The following is a 17,732-nucleotide window of genomic DNA, read 5'->3' as shown; positions in this document are numbered from 1 at the left end:
GCTATTTCTTTAGTTCCCACCCCTGTTATTCCCCCTATGATTTACAATGAGACCAGCATTTGGCGTAGAACAAGCAAGCCTTTGGAGTTTATTGGAAAGAGTCCATGTCTTTTGGTTTTAGCCTTGATCTTGTATTGATTTCCTGGGTGTTCTTATGCAAATTACCCCATCCTTTCTCAGTCTTAAATTCTTCATCCGCACATTGGGAGTAATAATTCCTGTTCCTCTTTACCCAACAAGAATATCCTAGAGTGAGATGAATTTAGATAGTACATGTGAATATATCGCAGAAAAAAGAATCCAAAAAAAAAAGGGAGTTTTCCCATGTCAAGAAAACTTAGATTACAAAAATTTGAATTCACAAAGCATATAGATAGACTGTAAGAGAACTGATCACATTAGTCTACAAAACTAGGGAACTTCTCCAGGACATGGGACTTATATAAATTATAGAACCATTGGTTTAAATGTTCTGGAAAAGTTCCCTAATACTATCTCACATAAATCAAATTTCACTGACTTCTACTGAAAATGACAAAAGATATGTCCATTTGGAGACTTTCATCGGATGTCACTCCCTTTTGAAAATCATACATAACTGAAAACTCAAGATATATCTTATACAATTTCTGCTATGTGAGCATATTTTCTCAGCCCATTTTTTTCCAAAGGCATTATAGGTATAGATAAAAAATGTAACATGGTAAACAATTGAGTGGAGGCTTTCTTTGGCTAAATATTATTTGATCTTCTAAAATCAAAATTATAGGCAGTTTTTTCAAAAGCACACCAATTGCATAAAATGTCATATATTTGCATTATTGTTTGTAAATTTTGCACAGTCTTTTCCCAAGCTCTGTATTCTGTCTGTAATATCTCAGGCAGCATGAGAAATGAACTCATTGTCCCCAGCTCAGAGTGACTTAATCTCTCGCTTTTCTGAATCTATAGCTACAAACCCTCTCAGGAATGCTCAAATACACCCAACTGCTAAAAACTGTGGACTGCATTTGAATATACACATACCTGATTTCAGAGCTCATTAAAATGTAAGAATATGGTAGCTATGATTAACATGTCCTTGAGATAAGAAACACTAAGTACTATTTCTTAGCTGTTTATTTTGAAATGATTTGAGACAGAATTGCTTAAATAATATAGAGAGTAACATATCCCTTCACCTAGCTTTCTTTAATGTTAACATCTTAGGTAACCAAGGTACTATTATCAGAATAAGGAAATTAACATTGACATGATCCTATTAAGGAAACACTACAGACTTTATTTGAATTTCATCAGTTTTTCCACAAGTGTCCTTCTTCTGTATCAATATGTAATTCAAGAGTCCACATTTTATTTATTGTTGTATCTCCTTGGTTTCCTCCAATCTATGATAGTTCCCTAGTCTTCCCTTGCCTTTCATAAAATTGTTACTTGATAAATACTGGCCAGTTATTTTGTAGAATGTCTCTCAATTTAAGTTTGCCTCATGTTTTCTCATAATTAGTCTGAGATTATACATTTTTAGTAAGAGTAGGGATGGTATGTCCTTCTCAATGCATCATCAGGGGTAATAATGTCCTGTTACTGGTGAAGGCTCTGGTCAAAGTTAAAATAATATGAATGTACTTAATACTGCTGAACTGTATGCTTAAAAATGGTGAATATAGTAAATTTTATATTACCACAATAAAAAGTAGAAAAAATTGTAAGTGGATAAAGGATCTGGCAGGTGATGGCCCTTTCGCCTCACAGAGAAAAGCATCCAGTTCACATTGTGTATACCTGTTGGGCTCTGCATCTTTTCCTGGTGTCCTTTTCTTGCTTTTAGATGAAATCAGACAAGTAGAAGAGAAAGAAAGTGACTTACTTGAAGGCCTAACAAACCAACAGATCTTCCTCTGGCTGCAAGGTCTCTTCCTCTTTGCCTTGGTGTGGACTGTGGCTGGCAGCATCAATGCTGACAGCAGAAAGAAATTTGATCTGTTTTTCCGCAACCTGATTATGGGTATGGATGACAACAACCCAAGGCCCAAAAGCGTTAAACTCACTAAAAACAACATCTTTCCAGAGAAAGGTAATTTAGTACTTATTTGTTTTATTATCATGGTTTGAATCATAAACCCAACCAAAATGTGTAGACCAAGTAAGGCCCTTACAAAAGACAGGAAAGATTTTATAGCTTACATGGATCGTTCATGTCTTCAGAACTGGCCCACATATATGAGAGATGGATGGCCCTAAGTTGGGGTCTGATTAGATAAAACTACTTTTTTAGTTTAGAAAAAGTTGATAACTTTATTTTTCAAAAATTACCCATAATTCCATCACTTAAACAGGCCCTAGGAGACAGCATGGGAAATAAGCTGCTTTTGCTTTTCTTACTCCTTAGAGTCTTTTTCTATGTGCTTACATTCATCTTATCATGGTGATTATGGTACTGATATTTCTTTTAATTTTTTCATTGGAATCTAGTATCTCAATGAGCGTTTCTAATTTCGCTACATACATTATCTTCAAAATTATCACTTTAATGATCTGTAAATATTCTGTTTTCTATATCATTTACTAAAAGATTGAAAGATGTTTCTTTTAACTGGTTTTTACTATTTTTTTCTTATCACCCAAATAATACATTATACAAAATTTAGATAATACAGAGAAGGGAATAGAAGAAAATAAAAATCAATGGTAATCCTTCCATCCAGAAATAATCATTTTTTGTATATATTTCTTCTATATTTCTATAACAAAATGGATTGTACTTTCCTAATAGCTTTACTTTTTGTGATCATAAATAAATATATAAAAGACAATGAAGTAACTTCCTGGGTTCATGGTAATATTGTATGTATTGAGAGATTGGATTATACAGATAGGTACATTTGTCAAAACTCAGTGAATGTACACTTAAGATTTGTGCCTTTCACTGCCTATAAATTTTACATCAAAAGAAGAAACATATAAGCAAATATTAAACAGTTAATGATATATATTCTGAAGTATTATGGGGAAGTGTACAGACATACACAATTTATTTTGAAACCTATCAAAGAAATAAGGTGGCTTCGTGAATGGACTGTGGGATGGAAACTGGTATGTGATAATGTAAGTACAAACTGATGGGGTAAAATCTAGGAAATGGGTATGCAAATGTTCACTGTATAATGTTTTCAGGGTTTATGTTTGAAACTTTACATAATAAGAATAAAAATGAATGAACAAGTGCCACTGTGCCTCTGCACACACCTTTCCCCCGTATACCTGGCATAGTTTATGTGATACATGGTCATCTGTCAGATAAACTGCATAGAGGCCCTGGACCAATCCATTAGTTAGATAGTAGTACATCATTTTTTTCTTTTCCTTCTTTCCTTTATTCCTTTTTTTCTTTCTCCCTTTTGGTTTGAAACATTTTTTGTGTGTGTGGTAAAATAAGTGTAACAAAATTTACTATTTTAACCATTTTAAAATATATAGTTCAGTGGCATTAGGTACATTCATATTGCTGTACAACGAAAACTACCATCCATCTCTAGAAATTCTTTCATCTTCCCAAACTAAAACTCCATATTCCTTAAAGAATAACTCCCCATTTCTCACTGCCCCCAGCCATTGGCAACAAACATTCTTTCAGTCTCTGTAAATTTGACCACCCTAAGTAACTCATATAAATAGAATCATATAACATTCATCCTTTTTTTACAAGTTTGTCTTTCTTAGCATAATATCTTCAGAGTTCATCCATACTGTAGCATGTGTCAGAGTTTCCTTCATTTTTAGGGCTGCATAATATTCCGTGTGTGTATGTACATTTTTGTGTATCTGTTCATCTGGCTATGGACACTTGGGTTGCTTCCATCCTTTGGCTATTATGAAGAGTGTTGCTATGAACATGGGTGTATAAATATTTGTTTGAGTCTCTTTCAGTTCTTTTGGGTATATACCCCAAAGTAGAATTTCTACATCATATGGCAATTATATGTTTAATTTTTTAAGGGACTGCCATGATGTTTTCCATACTGTTTGCACTATTGTACATTCCTACCAGCAATGTACAAGAATTCAGATTTCTTCACATCCTGTGTTTTGTTTTGTTTTTTAGAATAGCCATCCTGATGGGTGAAGTTCATTCTTAATTTATGAATAGATGGTAAAATAAAAAAATACAACTTTTTAAAAAGGCAATGACGGTCAACATTTTGATGACCATCCTTTCAGGCAATTCCCTGTGCATGTGTGTGCCTTCAATTAATTAATTATTTATTTGTTTATTTTTATTTTATTTTTTCACTTTGTACTTTTAGAAACACTATGTTTACATTATTTCCTTTGCTTTTTTATTTTTACTTATTTATTTATTTATTTTTTATTTTGGTATCCTTAATCTACAATTACATGAAGAACATTATGTTTACTAAGCTCCCCCCTTCACCAAGCCTCCCCCCCCCCACAAACCCCAGTACAGTCACTGTCCATCAGTGTAGTAAGATGCTGTAGAATCACTACTTGTCTTCTCTGTGTTGCACACCCCTCCCGGTGCCCCGCCCCACATTATACATACTAATCGTAAGGCACCCTTTCTTTTTCCCTGCCCTTCTCTCTCCCTTCCCACCCATCCTCCCCAGTCCCTTTCCCTTTGGTAACTGTTAGTCCATTCTTGGGTTCTGTAAGTCTGCTGCTGTTCTGTTAATCACTTTTTCTTTATTCTTATACTCCACAGATGAGTGAAATCATTTGTTACTTGTCTTTCTCCGCCTGGCTTATTTCATTGAGCATAATACCCTCTAGCTCCATCCATGTTGTTGCAAATGGTAGGACTTGTTTTCTTCTAATGGCTGAATAATATTCCATAGTGTATATGTACCATATCTTCTTTATCCATTCATCTACTGATGGACACTTAGGTTGCTTCCATTTCTAGGCTATTGTAAATAGTGCTGCGATAAACATAAGGGTGCATCTGTCTTTTTCAAACTGGGCTGCTGTATTCTTAGGGTAAATTCCTAGAAGTGGAATTCCTGGGTCAAATGGTATTTCTATTTTGAGCTTTTTAAGAAACCTCCATATTGCTTTCCACAATGACTGAACTAATTTACATTCCCACCAGCAGTGTAGGAGGGTTCCCCTTTCTCCACAACATTGCCAACATTTGTTCTTGTTTGTCTTTTGGATGGTAGCGATCCTTACATGTGAGGTGATATCTCATTGTGGTTTTAATTTCCATTTCTCTTATGACTAGCAATGTGGAGCATCTTTTCATGTGTCTGTTGGCCATCTGAATTTCTTCTTTAGAAAACTGTCTATTCAGCTCCTCTGCCCATTTTTTAATTGGATTATTTGCTCTTTGTTTGTTGAGGTGCATGAGCTCTTTATATATTTTGGATGTCAACCCTTTATCAGATCTGTCATTTATGAATATATTCTCCCATACAGTAGGATGCCTTTTTGTTCTATTGATGGTGTCCTTTGCTATGCAGAAGCTTTTCAGCTTGATATAGTCCCACTTGTTCATTTTTGCTTTTGCTTCCCTTGCCTGGGGAGATATGTTCATGAAGAAGTTGCTCATGTTTATGTCCAAGAGATTTTTGCCTATGATTTGTTCTAAGAGTTTTATGGTTTCATGACTTACATTCGGGTCTTTGATCCATTTCAAATTTACTTTTGTGTATGGGGTTAGACAATGATCCAGCTTTATTTTCTTACATGTAGCTGTCCAGTTTTGCCAGCACCAACTGTTGAAGAGACTGTCATTTCCCTATTGTATGTCCATGGCTCCTTTATCAAATATTAATTGACCATATATGTTTGGGTTAATGTTTGGAGTCTCCATTTTATTCCATTGGTCTGTGGGTCTGTTCTTGTGCCAGTACCAAATTGTCTTGATTACTGTGGCTTTGTAGTAGAGCTTGAAGTTGGGGAGCGAGATTTTCCCCCCCCCACTTTATTCTTCCTTCTCAGGATTGCTTTGGCTATTCAGGGTCTTTGGTGTTTCCATATGAATTTTTGAATTATTTGTTCCAGTTCATTGAAGAATGCTGTTGGTAATTTGATAGGGATTGCATCGAATCTGTATATTGTTTTGGGCAGGATGGCCATTCTGACAATATTAATTCTTCCTAGCCAGGAGCATGGGATGAGTTTCCATTTGTTAGTGACCTCTTTAATTTCTCTTAAGAGTGTCTTATAGTTTTCAGGGTATAGGTCTTTTACATCCTTGGTTAGGTTTATTCCTAGGTATTTTATTCTTTTTGATGCTATCGTGAATGGAATTGTTTTCCTGATTTCTCTTTCTATTAGTTCATTGTTAGTGTATAGGAAAGCTACAGATTTCTGTGTGTTAATTTTGTATCCTGCAAATTTGTGTATTCAGATATTAGTTCTAGTAGTTTTGGAGTGGAGTCTTTAGGGTTTTTTATGTACAATATTATGTCATCTGCAAATAGTGACAGTTTAACTTCTTCTTTACCAATCTGGATTCCTTGCATTTCATTGTTTTTTCTGATTACCGTGGCTAGGAACTCCAGTACTAGGTTGAATAACCGTGGGGAGAGTGGGCATCCCTATCTTGTTCCCGGTCTCAGAGGAAAAGCTTTCTGCTTCTCGCTGTTCAGTATGATGTTGGCTGTGGGTTTATCCTATATGGCCTTTATTATGTTGAGGTACTTGTCCTCTATACCCATTTTGTTGAGAGTTTTTATCATGAATGGATTTTGAATTTGGTTGAATGCTTTTTCAGCATCTATGGAGATGATCATGTGGTTTTTGTCCTTCTTTTTGTTGATGTGTTGGATGATGTTGATGGATTTTCAAATGTTGTACCATCCTTGCATGCCTGGGATGAATCCCACTTGGTCATGGTGTATGATCCTTTTGACGTATTTTTGAATTCGGTTTGCTAATATTTTGTTGAGTATTTTTGCATCTATGTTCATCAGGGATATTGGTCTGTAGTTTTCTTTTTTGGTGGGGTCTTTGCCTGATTTTGGTATTAGGGTGATGTTGACTTCATAGAATGAGTTTGGGAGTATTCCCTCCTCTTCTATTTTTTGGAAAAATTTAAGGAGAATGGGTATTATGTCTTCTCTGTATGTCTGATAAAATTCCGAGGTAAATCCATCTGGCCCGGTGTGTGTGGGGGGGGTTGTTCTTGGGTAGTTTTTTGATTACCGCTTCAATTTCGTTGCTGGTAATTGGTCTGTTTAGATTTTCTGTTTCTTTCTGGGTCAGTCTTGGAAGGTTGTATTTTTCTAGGAAGTTGTCCATTTCTCCTACGTTTTCCAGCTTGTTAGCATATAGGTTTTCATAGTATTCTCTAATAATTGTTTGTATTTCTGTGGGATCCGTCCTGATTTTTCCTTTCTTGTTTCTGATTCTGTTGATGTGTGTTGATTCTGTTTTTCTCTTAATAAGTTTGGCTAGAGGCTTATCTATTTTGTTTATTTTCTCGAAGAACCAGCTCTTGGTTTCATTGATTTTTTCTATTGTTTTATTCTTCTCAATTTTGTTTATTTCTTCTCTGATCTTTATTATGTCCCTCCTTCTGCTGACTTTAGGCCTCATTTGTTCTTCTTTTTCCAATTTCGATAATTTTGACTTTGGACTATTCATTTGGGATTGTTCTTCATTCTTTAAATATGCCTGGATTGCTATATACTTTCCTCTTAAGACTGCTTTTGCTGCGTCCCACGGAAGTTGGGGCTTTGTGTTGTTGTTGTCATTTGTTTCCATATATTACTTGATCTCTATTTTAATTTGTCCATTGATCCATTGATTATTTATGAGCATTTTGTTAAGTCTCCATGTGCTTGTGAGCCTTTTTGCTTTCTTTGTACAATTTATTTCTAGTTTTATACCTTTGTGGTCTGAAATGTTGGTTGATAGAATTTCAATCTTTTTGAATTCACTGAAGCTCTTTTTGTGGCCTAGTATGTGGTCTATTCTGGAGAATGTTCCATGTGCCATTGAAAAGAATGTGTATCCTGTTGCTTTTGGATGTAGAGTTCTATAGATGTCTATTAGGTCCATCTGTTCTAGTGTGTTGTTCAGTGCCTCTGTGTCCTTACTTATTTTCTGTCTGTTGGATCTGTCCTTTGGCATGGGTGGTGTGTTGAAGTCTTCTAAAATGAATGCATTGCATTCTATTTCCTCCTTTAATTCTGTTAGTATTTGTTTCACATATGTTGGTGCTCCTGTATTGGGTGCATATGTTTATAATGGTTATATCCTCTTGTTGCAGAGCCCTTTATCATTATGTAATGTCCTTCTTTATCTGCTTTTTTCTCCTTGTTGTTTGCATGAAATAGTTTTTTCCATCCCTTGACTTTTAGTCTGTGCATGTCTTTGGGTTTGAGGTGAGTCTCTTGTAAGCAGCATATAGATGGGTCTTGTTTTTTATCCATTCTATTACTCTTTGTCTTTTGATTGGTGCATTCAGTCCATTTACATTTAGGGTGATAATTGAAAGATATGTACTTACTGAAATTGCAGGCTTTAGATTCGTGGTTACCAAAGGTTCAAGCTTAGCTTCTTTACTATCTTACCGATTAACTTACCTCGCTTATTGAGCTATTATAAACACTGTCTGATAATTATTTCTCTCCTTTCTTATTCCTCCTTATCCATTCTTTATATGTTAGGTGTTTTATTGTGTGCTCTTTTGTGTTTCCTTTGACTGCTTTTGTGGGTAGTTGATTTTATTTTTTGCCTTTAGCTAGCATTTGGTTGGTCTACTTTCTTTGTTGTGATTTTATTTTCTCTGGTGACATCTATTTAGCCTTTGGAGTGCTCCCATTTAGAGCAGTCCCTGTAAAATACCCTGTAGAGGTGGTTTGTAGGAGGCAAATTCCCTCAACTTTTGCTTGTCTGGGAATTGTTTAATCCCTCCTTCATATTTAAATGATAATCATGCTGGATACAGTATTCTTGGTCCAATGCCCTTCTCTTTCATTGCATTAAATATGTCATACCATTCTCTTCTGGCCTGTAAGATTTCTGTTGAGAAGACTGATAATAGCCTGATGGGTTTTCCTTTGTAGGTGACCTTTTTCCTCTCTCTAGCTGCCTTTAAAACTCTGTCCTTGTCCTTGATCTTTGCCATTTTAATTATTATGAGTCTTGGTATTATCCTCTATTGGTCCCTTTTGTTGGAAATTCTATCTGCTTCCATGGTCTGAGGGACTATTTTCTCCCCCAGTTTGGGGAAGTTTTCAGCAATTATTTCATCAAATACACTTTCTGTCCCTTTTTCTTACTCTTCTTCTGGTACCCCTATAATGCGGATATTGTTCCTTTTGGTTTGTTCACACAGTTCTCTTAATACTGTTTCATTTATGGAGATCCTTTAATCTCTCTCTGCATCAGCTTCTCTGCATTCCTGTTCTCTGGTTTCTATTCGATTAATGGCCTCTTGCATCTCGTCCATTCTGCTTTTAAGTCCTTCCAGATATTGTTTTATTTCTGTAGTCTCCCTCCCTACTTTGTCCGTTAGCTCTTCCATTTTTCTCTGTAGCTCCATCAGCATGGTTATGACCTTTATTTTGAATTCTTTTTCAGGAAGATTGGTTAGGTCTGTCTCCCCAAGCTCCTCCTCAGGGGTTGTCTCTCTTAGTCTGGTCTGGATGAAAGTTTTCTGCCTTTTCATTGCTATAGAGGTAGTTGTGGGGAGTTGGCACGTGTGTCAGCCTGGAGAACGTCCCTTCTTGCTAGTTTGTGGCCTTCCTCTCCTGTGAGAACAGCAACCCCTAGTGGCTTGTGTTGGGTAGCTGCATGCAGACAGGGTGTCTGATTCTTGCCCAGGCTGGTGTGGAGGAAGCTCTGCGCAGCTGCTGTGGCCACGGCCAATCTCAGGCTGCTGCTCCACTATGGCGGGGCCACACCGGAGGGGGAACAGGCAGGAGGCTGTTTATCACCATGAGGGCCCTCAGAGCTGCGCTGCCGCCCAGGGGGTTAGGGCGCCCAGAGTTCCACGGGATTCCCAGCTTGTGGGCTGAGTGCACCAGGATGCTTCCATACAGCTGTGAGGCCCCTGTCCCTTTAAGACTTTCCAAAAGCACTTGCTTTTCTTTTGTCCCACGGGCGCTGGCTGTGGGAACCTGCTCATAGATTTTACTGTCCCGTTTCCCTAATATCCAGCACACCACACACTGTGTGTCTATGCTCCCAGTGCAGATATCTAGGGCTGGGTATTTAGCAGTCTTGGGCTCCCTCTCCCTCCACGCTCCAACTCCTCTCCTCCTGCCGAGGAGCAGGGGTGAGGGGTGCGCTCGGTTCCCACCAGGCCATGCCTTGTATCTTACCCCCTTCGTGAGGTGATGGGTTCTCACAGATGTAGATTTAGTCTAGCTGTTGTACTGTATCTTCTGGTCTCTCTTTTAGGAATAGTTGTATTTGTTGTATTTTCAAAAATATGCATGGTTTTGGGAGGAAATTTCCTCTGCTCTACTCACACCACCATCTTGGCTCCTCTTGCCTTCATTTATTTCTACAAAATGATGGGACCATTCCATAGTTATTTCCCAGTTTTTGCTATGATGGTTCATTGTGATGATCAATGTTCTGTTGTTTACATATTTGCTTAATCCATGATTATTTCCTCAGAATGATTTCCTAGAAATAGAATTGCTCAGTCAAGAGTCAATACAGTTTGAAAGCTTTGATTGCTGAATTTCCCTTATTTCCTCACCAGCACTGAGTATTATCATTTTTTAAAATCTTGGGAAATTTGAAACGTGAAAATGGTATCTCATTTCAATTTTCTTTTCTTTTTAAAAAATAGACTTCAATTTTAGATCAGTTTTAGATTTATAGAAAAATTGAGCAGGAAGTACAGAGTTCCCACAATGCTCATTCCCCAAACCACTTTCCTCACCCCCTTGCAAACAGTTTCCCCTATTATTAACATCTTGCATCAATGCAGTGAAGTTGTTACAATTGATGAACCAATATTGATAAATTTTTTTGTAGATAATTATTTTTTATTGAGGGGTAGTTGACACACAGTATTACATTAGTTTCAGGTGTACAACACAGTAATTCAACATTTATATACGTGATAATTCTAGCTACCAGCTATCACCATACAAAGTTGTTACAATATTTTGACTATATTCCTTATGCTATACATTACATCCCGGTTATTATTTATTTTACAATTGGAAGTCTGTACTTTTTTTTATTTTTGAGAGGGCATCTCTCATATTTATTGATCAAATGGTTGTTAACAACAATAAAATTCTGCATAGGGGAGTCAATGCTTAATGAACAATCATTAATTCACCCCAAGCCTAATTTTCATCAGTCTCCAATCTTCTAAAGCATAATGAACAAGTTCTTACATGGAGAACAAATTCTTACATAGTGAATAAGTTACATGGTGAACAGTAGAAGGGCAGTCATCACAGAAACTTTCAGTTTTGATCACGCATTATGAACTATAAACAATCAGTTCAAATATGAATATTCATTTGATTTTTATACTTGATTTATATGTGGATACCACATTTCTCTCTTTATTATTATTATTTTTAATAAAATGCTGCAGTGGTAGGTAGATGCAAGATACAGGTAGAAAACATAGTTTAGTGTTGTAAGAGAGCAAATGTAGATGATCAGGTGTGTGCCTGTAGACTATGTGTTAATCCAAGCTAGACACGGGCAATAAAACATCCACGGATGCAGAAGATTTCTCTCAGAACAGGGGGTGGGGGAGGTTCTAAGCCTCACCTCTGTTGATCCCCAATTTCTCACCTGATGGCCCCCTGCAACTGTGCCTGTCTTAGGTTGTTCCTCCTTTGAGGAATCTTACCCGTCTCTGGCTAACCAGTTATCTTCCGGGGCCATACAGGGAAATGTAAAGTTGGTAAGTGAGAGAGAAGCCATATTGTTTGAAAAAGTTAGCTTTTTACTTCTTTGCAGATTTATGCATTGTGGCTTCTATACCCAGCATTTGTCTTGAGGTATCTTTACCACCTGGAGGAATTATGATACTCGGTAAATTCGATATGAGGCATGAATTCTATTTAAGGGTTGTAATTAGGAAGGAAGAAGAAAAGCTATAGAAGTAGCAGGTGGAATAAAACATGGGAAGATTGATTATTTGTTTGACATATCTTCTTGCAGAGTAACTTCAGCATGTATAGGTTTTAACCTACTAATTAAATTGCGCACACATATTAACATAATAGGAGTACAGTTACATAACCAAAGCAGACCTATAACTACCAGCCATCTCCAGTGAAACCAAGAAAACCAGTTAGGCACCTTGGGCATTTGTGAAAACTTATCTATGATATGGTGGATATTGTCCAACTGAACTTGAACAGTCTGAGAGAAATGAGACAAATTAAAACAACCCATTCCTGGGGACTGTTCACATCCCATATGTTCTTTTAACAGTAGATACTCTGTAGTTGTAAGCTTTTGGAGTGCTACAACTTGCACTTCCAACACTATAGGTCCAGTCAAATTTGTTGTTTTACTGTATGCATAGGCCAGCTTAGATATCTCCTTCTTCATTCCCATAGCAAGTACAGGAACCAGTGGGATGAATGCAGCTACAGCTGTAGCAGCAGCACCTGGATCTTTGTTGAGGATTTTTGATGATCATCTTCTGGTATGAGTCTTCCAGAGAGTGCTGATGTTGAAAGTTCGTCTTAATATCATTTCTTAGTTCATTTTCTGGGTAGCCAAATTAGGCTTCGATCCTCTGTATAAACACAAACAGACCCTTTGCCTACACTTTGATATGCCCTTTATACCATTGTGTAGAACTCATTGGAGGTCACCACACAGGAACTGCCTTTTTGTTTTTTTAAGAGAAAGGAGTATTATCAGAAAAATGTACCTCCATAGCTGATCATCTGACACCCTTTAAGTGATCAAAATTAAGGATATTTAAAGCATGCATTAATCATTGATTTATAGTAAGTTTTATCCTATCAGGGAGTAATCCCCCTTTTCTTTCTTTCTTTTTTTTTTTATCATTAATCTACACTTACATGAAGAATATTATGTTTACTAGGCTCTCCCCTATACCAGGTCCCCCCTATAAACCCTTTTACAGTCACTGTCCATCAGCATAGCAAAATGTTGTAGAATCACTACTTGTCATCTCTGTGTTGTAGAGCCCTCCCCTTTCTCCCACCCCCCCATGCATGCTAATCTTAATACCCCCCTTCTTCTTCCAACACCCCTTATCCCTCCCTACCCACCCATCCTCCCCAGTCCCTTTCCCTTTGGTACCTGTTAGTCCATTCTTCGGTTCTGTGATTCTGCTGCTGTTTTGTTCCTTCAGTTTTCCTTTGTTCTTATACTCCACAGATGAGTGAAATCATTTGGTATTTCTCTTTCTCCGCTTGGCTTATTTCACTGAGCATAATACCCTCCAGCTCCATGCATGTGGCTGCAAATGGTAGGATTTGCTCTCTTCTTATGGCTGAGTAGTATTCCATTGTGTATATGTACCACATCTTCTTTATCATTCATCTACCGATGGACATTTAGGTTGCTTCCAATTCTTGGCTATTGTAAATAGTGCTGCAATAAACATAGGGGTGCATCTGTCTTTCTCAAACTTGATTGCTGTGTTCCTAGGGTAAATTCCTAGGAGTGGAATTCCTGGGTCAAATGGTAAGTCTGTTTTGAGAATTTTGATGAACTTCCATACTGCATTCACAATGGTTGAACTAATTTACATTCCCACCAGCAGTGTAGGAGGGTTCCCCTTTCTCCACAGCCTCGCCAACATTTGTTGTTGTTTGTCTTTTGGATGGCAGCCATCCTTACTGGTGTGAGGTGATACCTCATTGTAGTTTTATTTTGCATTTCTCTGATAATTAGCGATGTGGAGCATCTTTTCATGTGTCTGTTGGCCATCTGTATTACTTTTTTGGAGACCTGTGTGTTCAGTTCCTCTGCCCATTTTTTAATTGGGTTATTTGTTTTTTGTTTGTTGAGCATGTGAGTTCTATATATTCTGGACGTCAAGCCTTTATCAGATCTGTCATTTTCAAATATATTCTCCCATACTGTAGGGTTCCTTTTTGTTCTATTGATGGTGTCTTTTGCTGTACAGAAACTTTTCAGCTTAATATACTCCCACTTGTTCATTTTTGCTGGTGTTTTCCTTGCCCAGGGAGATATGTTCAAGAAGAGGTCACTCATGTTTATGTCTAAGAGGTTTTTGCCTATGTTTTTTTCCAAGAGTTTAATGGTTTCATGACTTACATTCAGGTCTTTGATCCATTTTGAGTTTACTTTTGTGTATGGGGTTAGACAATGGTCCAGTTTCACTCTCCTACATGTAGCTGTCCAGTTTTGCCAGCACCATCTGTTGAAGAGACTGTCATTTCCCCATTGTATGTCCATGGCTCCTTTATCAAATATTAATTGACCATATATGTCTGGGTTCATGTCTGGATTCTCTAGTCTGTTCCATTGGTCTGTGGCTCTGTTCTTGTGCCAGTACCAAATTGTCTTGATTACTATGGCTTTATAGTAGAGCTTGAAGTTGGGGAGTGAGATCCCCCCTACTTTATTCTTCTTTCTCAGAATTGCTTTGGCTATTTGGGGGTCTTTGGTGTTTCCATATGAATTTTTGAATTATTTGTTCCAGTTCATTGAAGAATGTTGCTGTTAATTTGAGAGGGATTGCATCAAATCTGTATATTGCTTTAGGCAGGATGGCCATTTTGACAATATTAATTCTTCCTAGCCATGAGCAGAGGATGCGTTTCCGTTTGTTAGTGTCCCCTTTAATTTCTCTTAAGAGTGACTTGTAGTTTTCAGAGTATAAGTCTTTCACTTCTTTGGTTAGGTTTATTCCTGGGTATTTTATTCTTTTTGATGCAATTGTGAATGGAGTTGTTTTCCTGATTTCGCTTTCTATTGGTTCATTGTTAGTGTATAGGAAAGCCACAGATTTCTGTGTGTTGATTTTGTATCCTGCAACTTTGCTGTATTCCGATATCAGTTCTAGTAGTTTTGGGGTGGAGCCTTTAGGGTTTTTTATGTACAGTATCATGTCAACTGCAAATAGTGAGAGTTTAACTTCTTCTTTACCAATCTGGATTTCTTGTATTTTTTTGTTTTGTCTGATTCTATGGCTAGGACTTCTAGTACTATCTTAAATAACAGTGGGGAGAGTGGGCATCCCTGTCTAGTTCCGGATCTCAGAGGAAAGGCTTTCAGCTTCTCGCTGTTCAATATAATGTTGGCTGTGGGTTTATCATAAATGGCCTTTATTATGTTGAGGTACCTGCCCTCTATTCCCATTTTGCTGAGAGTTTTTATCATGAATGGATGTTGAACTTTGTCAAATGCTTTTTCAGCATCTATGGAGATGATCATGTGGTTTTTGTCTTTCTTTTTGTTGATGTGGTGGATGATGTTGATCGCCTTTCGAATGTTTTACCATCCTTTAATCCCTGGGATGAATCCCATTTGGTCATGGTGTACGATCCTTTTGATGTATTTTTGAATTCGATTTGCTAATATTTTGTTGAGTATTTTTGCATCTACGTTCATCAGGGATATTGGTCTGTAATTTTCTTTTTTGGTGGGGTCTTTGCCTGGTTTTGGTATTAGGGTGATGTTGGCTTCATAGAATGAGTTTGGGAGTATTCCCTCTTCTTCTATTTTTTGGAAAACTTTAAGGATAGTGGGTATTATGTCTTCCCTGTATGTCTGATAAAATTCTGAGGTGAATCCATCTGGCCCTGGGGTTTTGTTCTTTGGTAGTTTTTTGATTACCACTTCTAGTTTGTTGCTGGTAATTGGTCTGTTTAGATTTTCTGTTTCTTTCTGGTTCAGTCTTGGAAGGTTATATTTTTCTAGGAAGTTGTCCATTTCTCCTAGGTTTCCCAGCTTGTTGGAATATAGGTTTTCATAGTACTCTCTAATAAATCTTTGTATTTCTGTGGGGTCCGTCGTGATTTTTCCTTTCTTGTTTCTGATTCTGTTGATTTGTGTTGACTCTCTTTTCCTCTTAATAAGTCTGGCTAGAGGCTTACCTATTTTGTTTATTTTCTCAAAGAACCAGCTCTTGGTTTCATTGATTTTTGCTATAGTTTTATTCTTCTCAATTTTATTTATTTCTTCTCTGATCTTTATTATGTCCCTCCTTCTGCTGACCTTAGACCTCAATTGTTCTTCTTTTTCCAATTTCGGTAGTTGTGATGTTAGACCATTCATTTGGTATTGTTCTTCCTTTTTTAAATATGCCTGGATTGCTATATACTTTCCTCTTAAGACTGCTTTTGCTGTGTCCCACAGTAGTTGGGGCTTTGTGTTGTTGTTGTCGTTTGTTTCCATATATTGCTGGATCTCCATTTTGATTTGTCATTGATTCATTCATTATTTAGGAGTGTGTTGTTAAGCCTCTGTATGTTTGTCAGCCTTTTTGCTTTCTTCGTACAGTTTATTTCTAGTTTTATGCATTTGTGGTCTGAAAAGTTGGTTGGTAGGATTTCAATATTTTGGAATTTACTGAGGCTCTTTTTGTGGCCTAGTATCTGGTCTATTCTGGAGAATGTTCCATGTGCACTTGAGAAGAATGTGTATCCTGTTCCTTTTGGATGTAGAGTTCTGTAGATGTCTATTAGGTCCATCTGTTCTAGTGTGTTGTTCAGTGCCTCTGTGTCCGTACTTATTTTCTGTCTGGTGGATCTGTCCTTTGGAGTGAGTGGTGTGTTCAAGTCTCCTAGAATGAATGCATTGCATTCTATTTCCTCCTTTAATTCTGTTAGTATTTGTTTCAGATATTTTGGTGCTCCTGTATTGGGTGCATATATATTTATAATGGTTATATCCTCTTGTTGGACTGAGCCCTTAATCATTATGTAATGTCCTTCTTTATCTTTTGTTACTCTCTTTATTTTGAAGTCTGTTTTGTATACCAGAATTGCAACACCTGCTTTCTTCTCTCTGTTGTTTGCATGAAATATCTTTTTCCATCCCTTGCCTTTAAGTCTGTTTATGTCTTTGGGTTTGAGGTGAGTCTCTTGTAGGCAGCATATGGATGGATCTTGCTTTTTTATCCATTCTATTACTCTGTGTCTTTTGATTGGTGCATTCAGTCCATTTACATTTAGGGTGATTATTGAAAGGTATGTACTTATTGCCATTGCAGGCTTTAAGTTTGTGGTTACCAAAGGTTCAGAGTTAGCTTCTTTTCTATCTTACTGTCTAACTTAACTCGCTTGTTGAGCAAGTATAAACACGGTTTGATGATTCTTTATTTCTCTCCCTTCTTGTTCCTTCTCCTCCCTTCTTCATATGTTGGGTGTTTTGTTCTGTGCTCTTTTTAGGAGTGCTCCCATCTAGAGCAGACCCTGTAGGATGCCCTGTAGAGGTGGTTTGTGGAAGGCAAATTCCCTCAACTTTTGCTTGTCTGGGAGTTATTTAATCCCTCCTTCATATTTAAATGATAATCGTGCTGGATACAGTAGTCTTGGTTTGAGGCCCTTCTGTTTCATTGCATTAAGTATGTCATGCCATTCTCTTCTTGCCCATAGGGTTTCTGTTGAGAAGTCTGATGATAGTCTGATGGGTTTTCCTTTGTAGGTAACCTTTTTTTTCTCTCTGGCTGCCTTTAATACTTTGTCCTTGTCTTTGATCTTTGTCATTTTAGTTATTATGTGTCTTGGTGTTCCCCCCCTTGGATCCCTTTTTATGGGAGTTCTGTGTACCTCTGTGGTCTGAGAGGCCATTTCTTCCCCTAGTTTGGGGAAGTT

General features: G+C 37.3%; 1 protein-coding gene across 8 annotated transcripts in view; it reads left to right on the top strand.

The window, feature by feature from the left end:
* DNAH3 (dynein axonemal heavy chain 3) overlaps positions 1 to 17,732 on the top strand; it is a 216,719-nt gene that overhangs the window by 110,646 nt on the left and 88,341 nt on the right. For all 8 annotated transcript variants that reach the window (XR_012122282.1, XM_073215466.1, XM_073215470.1 and 5 more), the window contains one exon: positions 1,832 to 2,077. Coding sequence is in view for 7 of the 8 variants with exons in the window: in XM_073215466.1 (XP_073071567.1) it covers positions 1,832 to 2,077 (246 nt within the window). In the remaining variant the exon portion in view is untranslated. The remainder of the gene's footprint in view (positions 1 to 1,831; positions 2,078 to 17,732) is intronic.

Source organism: Manis javanica, chromosome 10 (genome assembly GCF_040802235.1).
Source record: "Manis javanica isolate MJ-LG chromosome 10, MJ_LKY, whole genome shotgun sequence".
In the NCBI taxonomy this organism is placed as follows: Eukaryota; Metazoa; Chordata; class Mammalia; order Pholidota; family Manidae; genus Manis; species Manis javanica.
The sequence above is the reverse complement of the archived record's forward strand: the minus strand, read 5'-3'. Positions and strand labels throughout refer to the sequence as shown.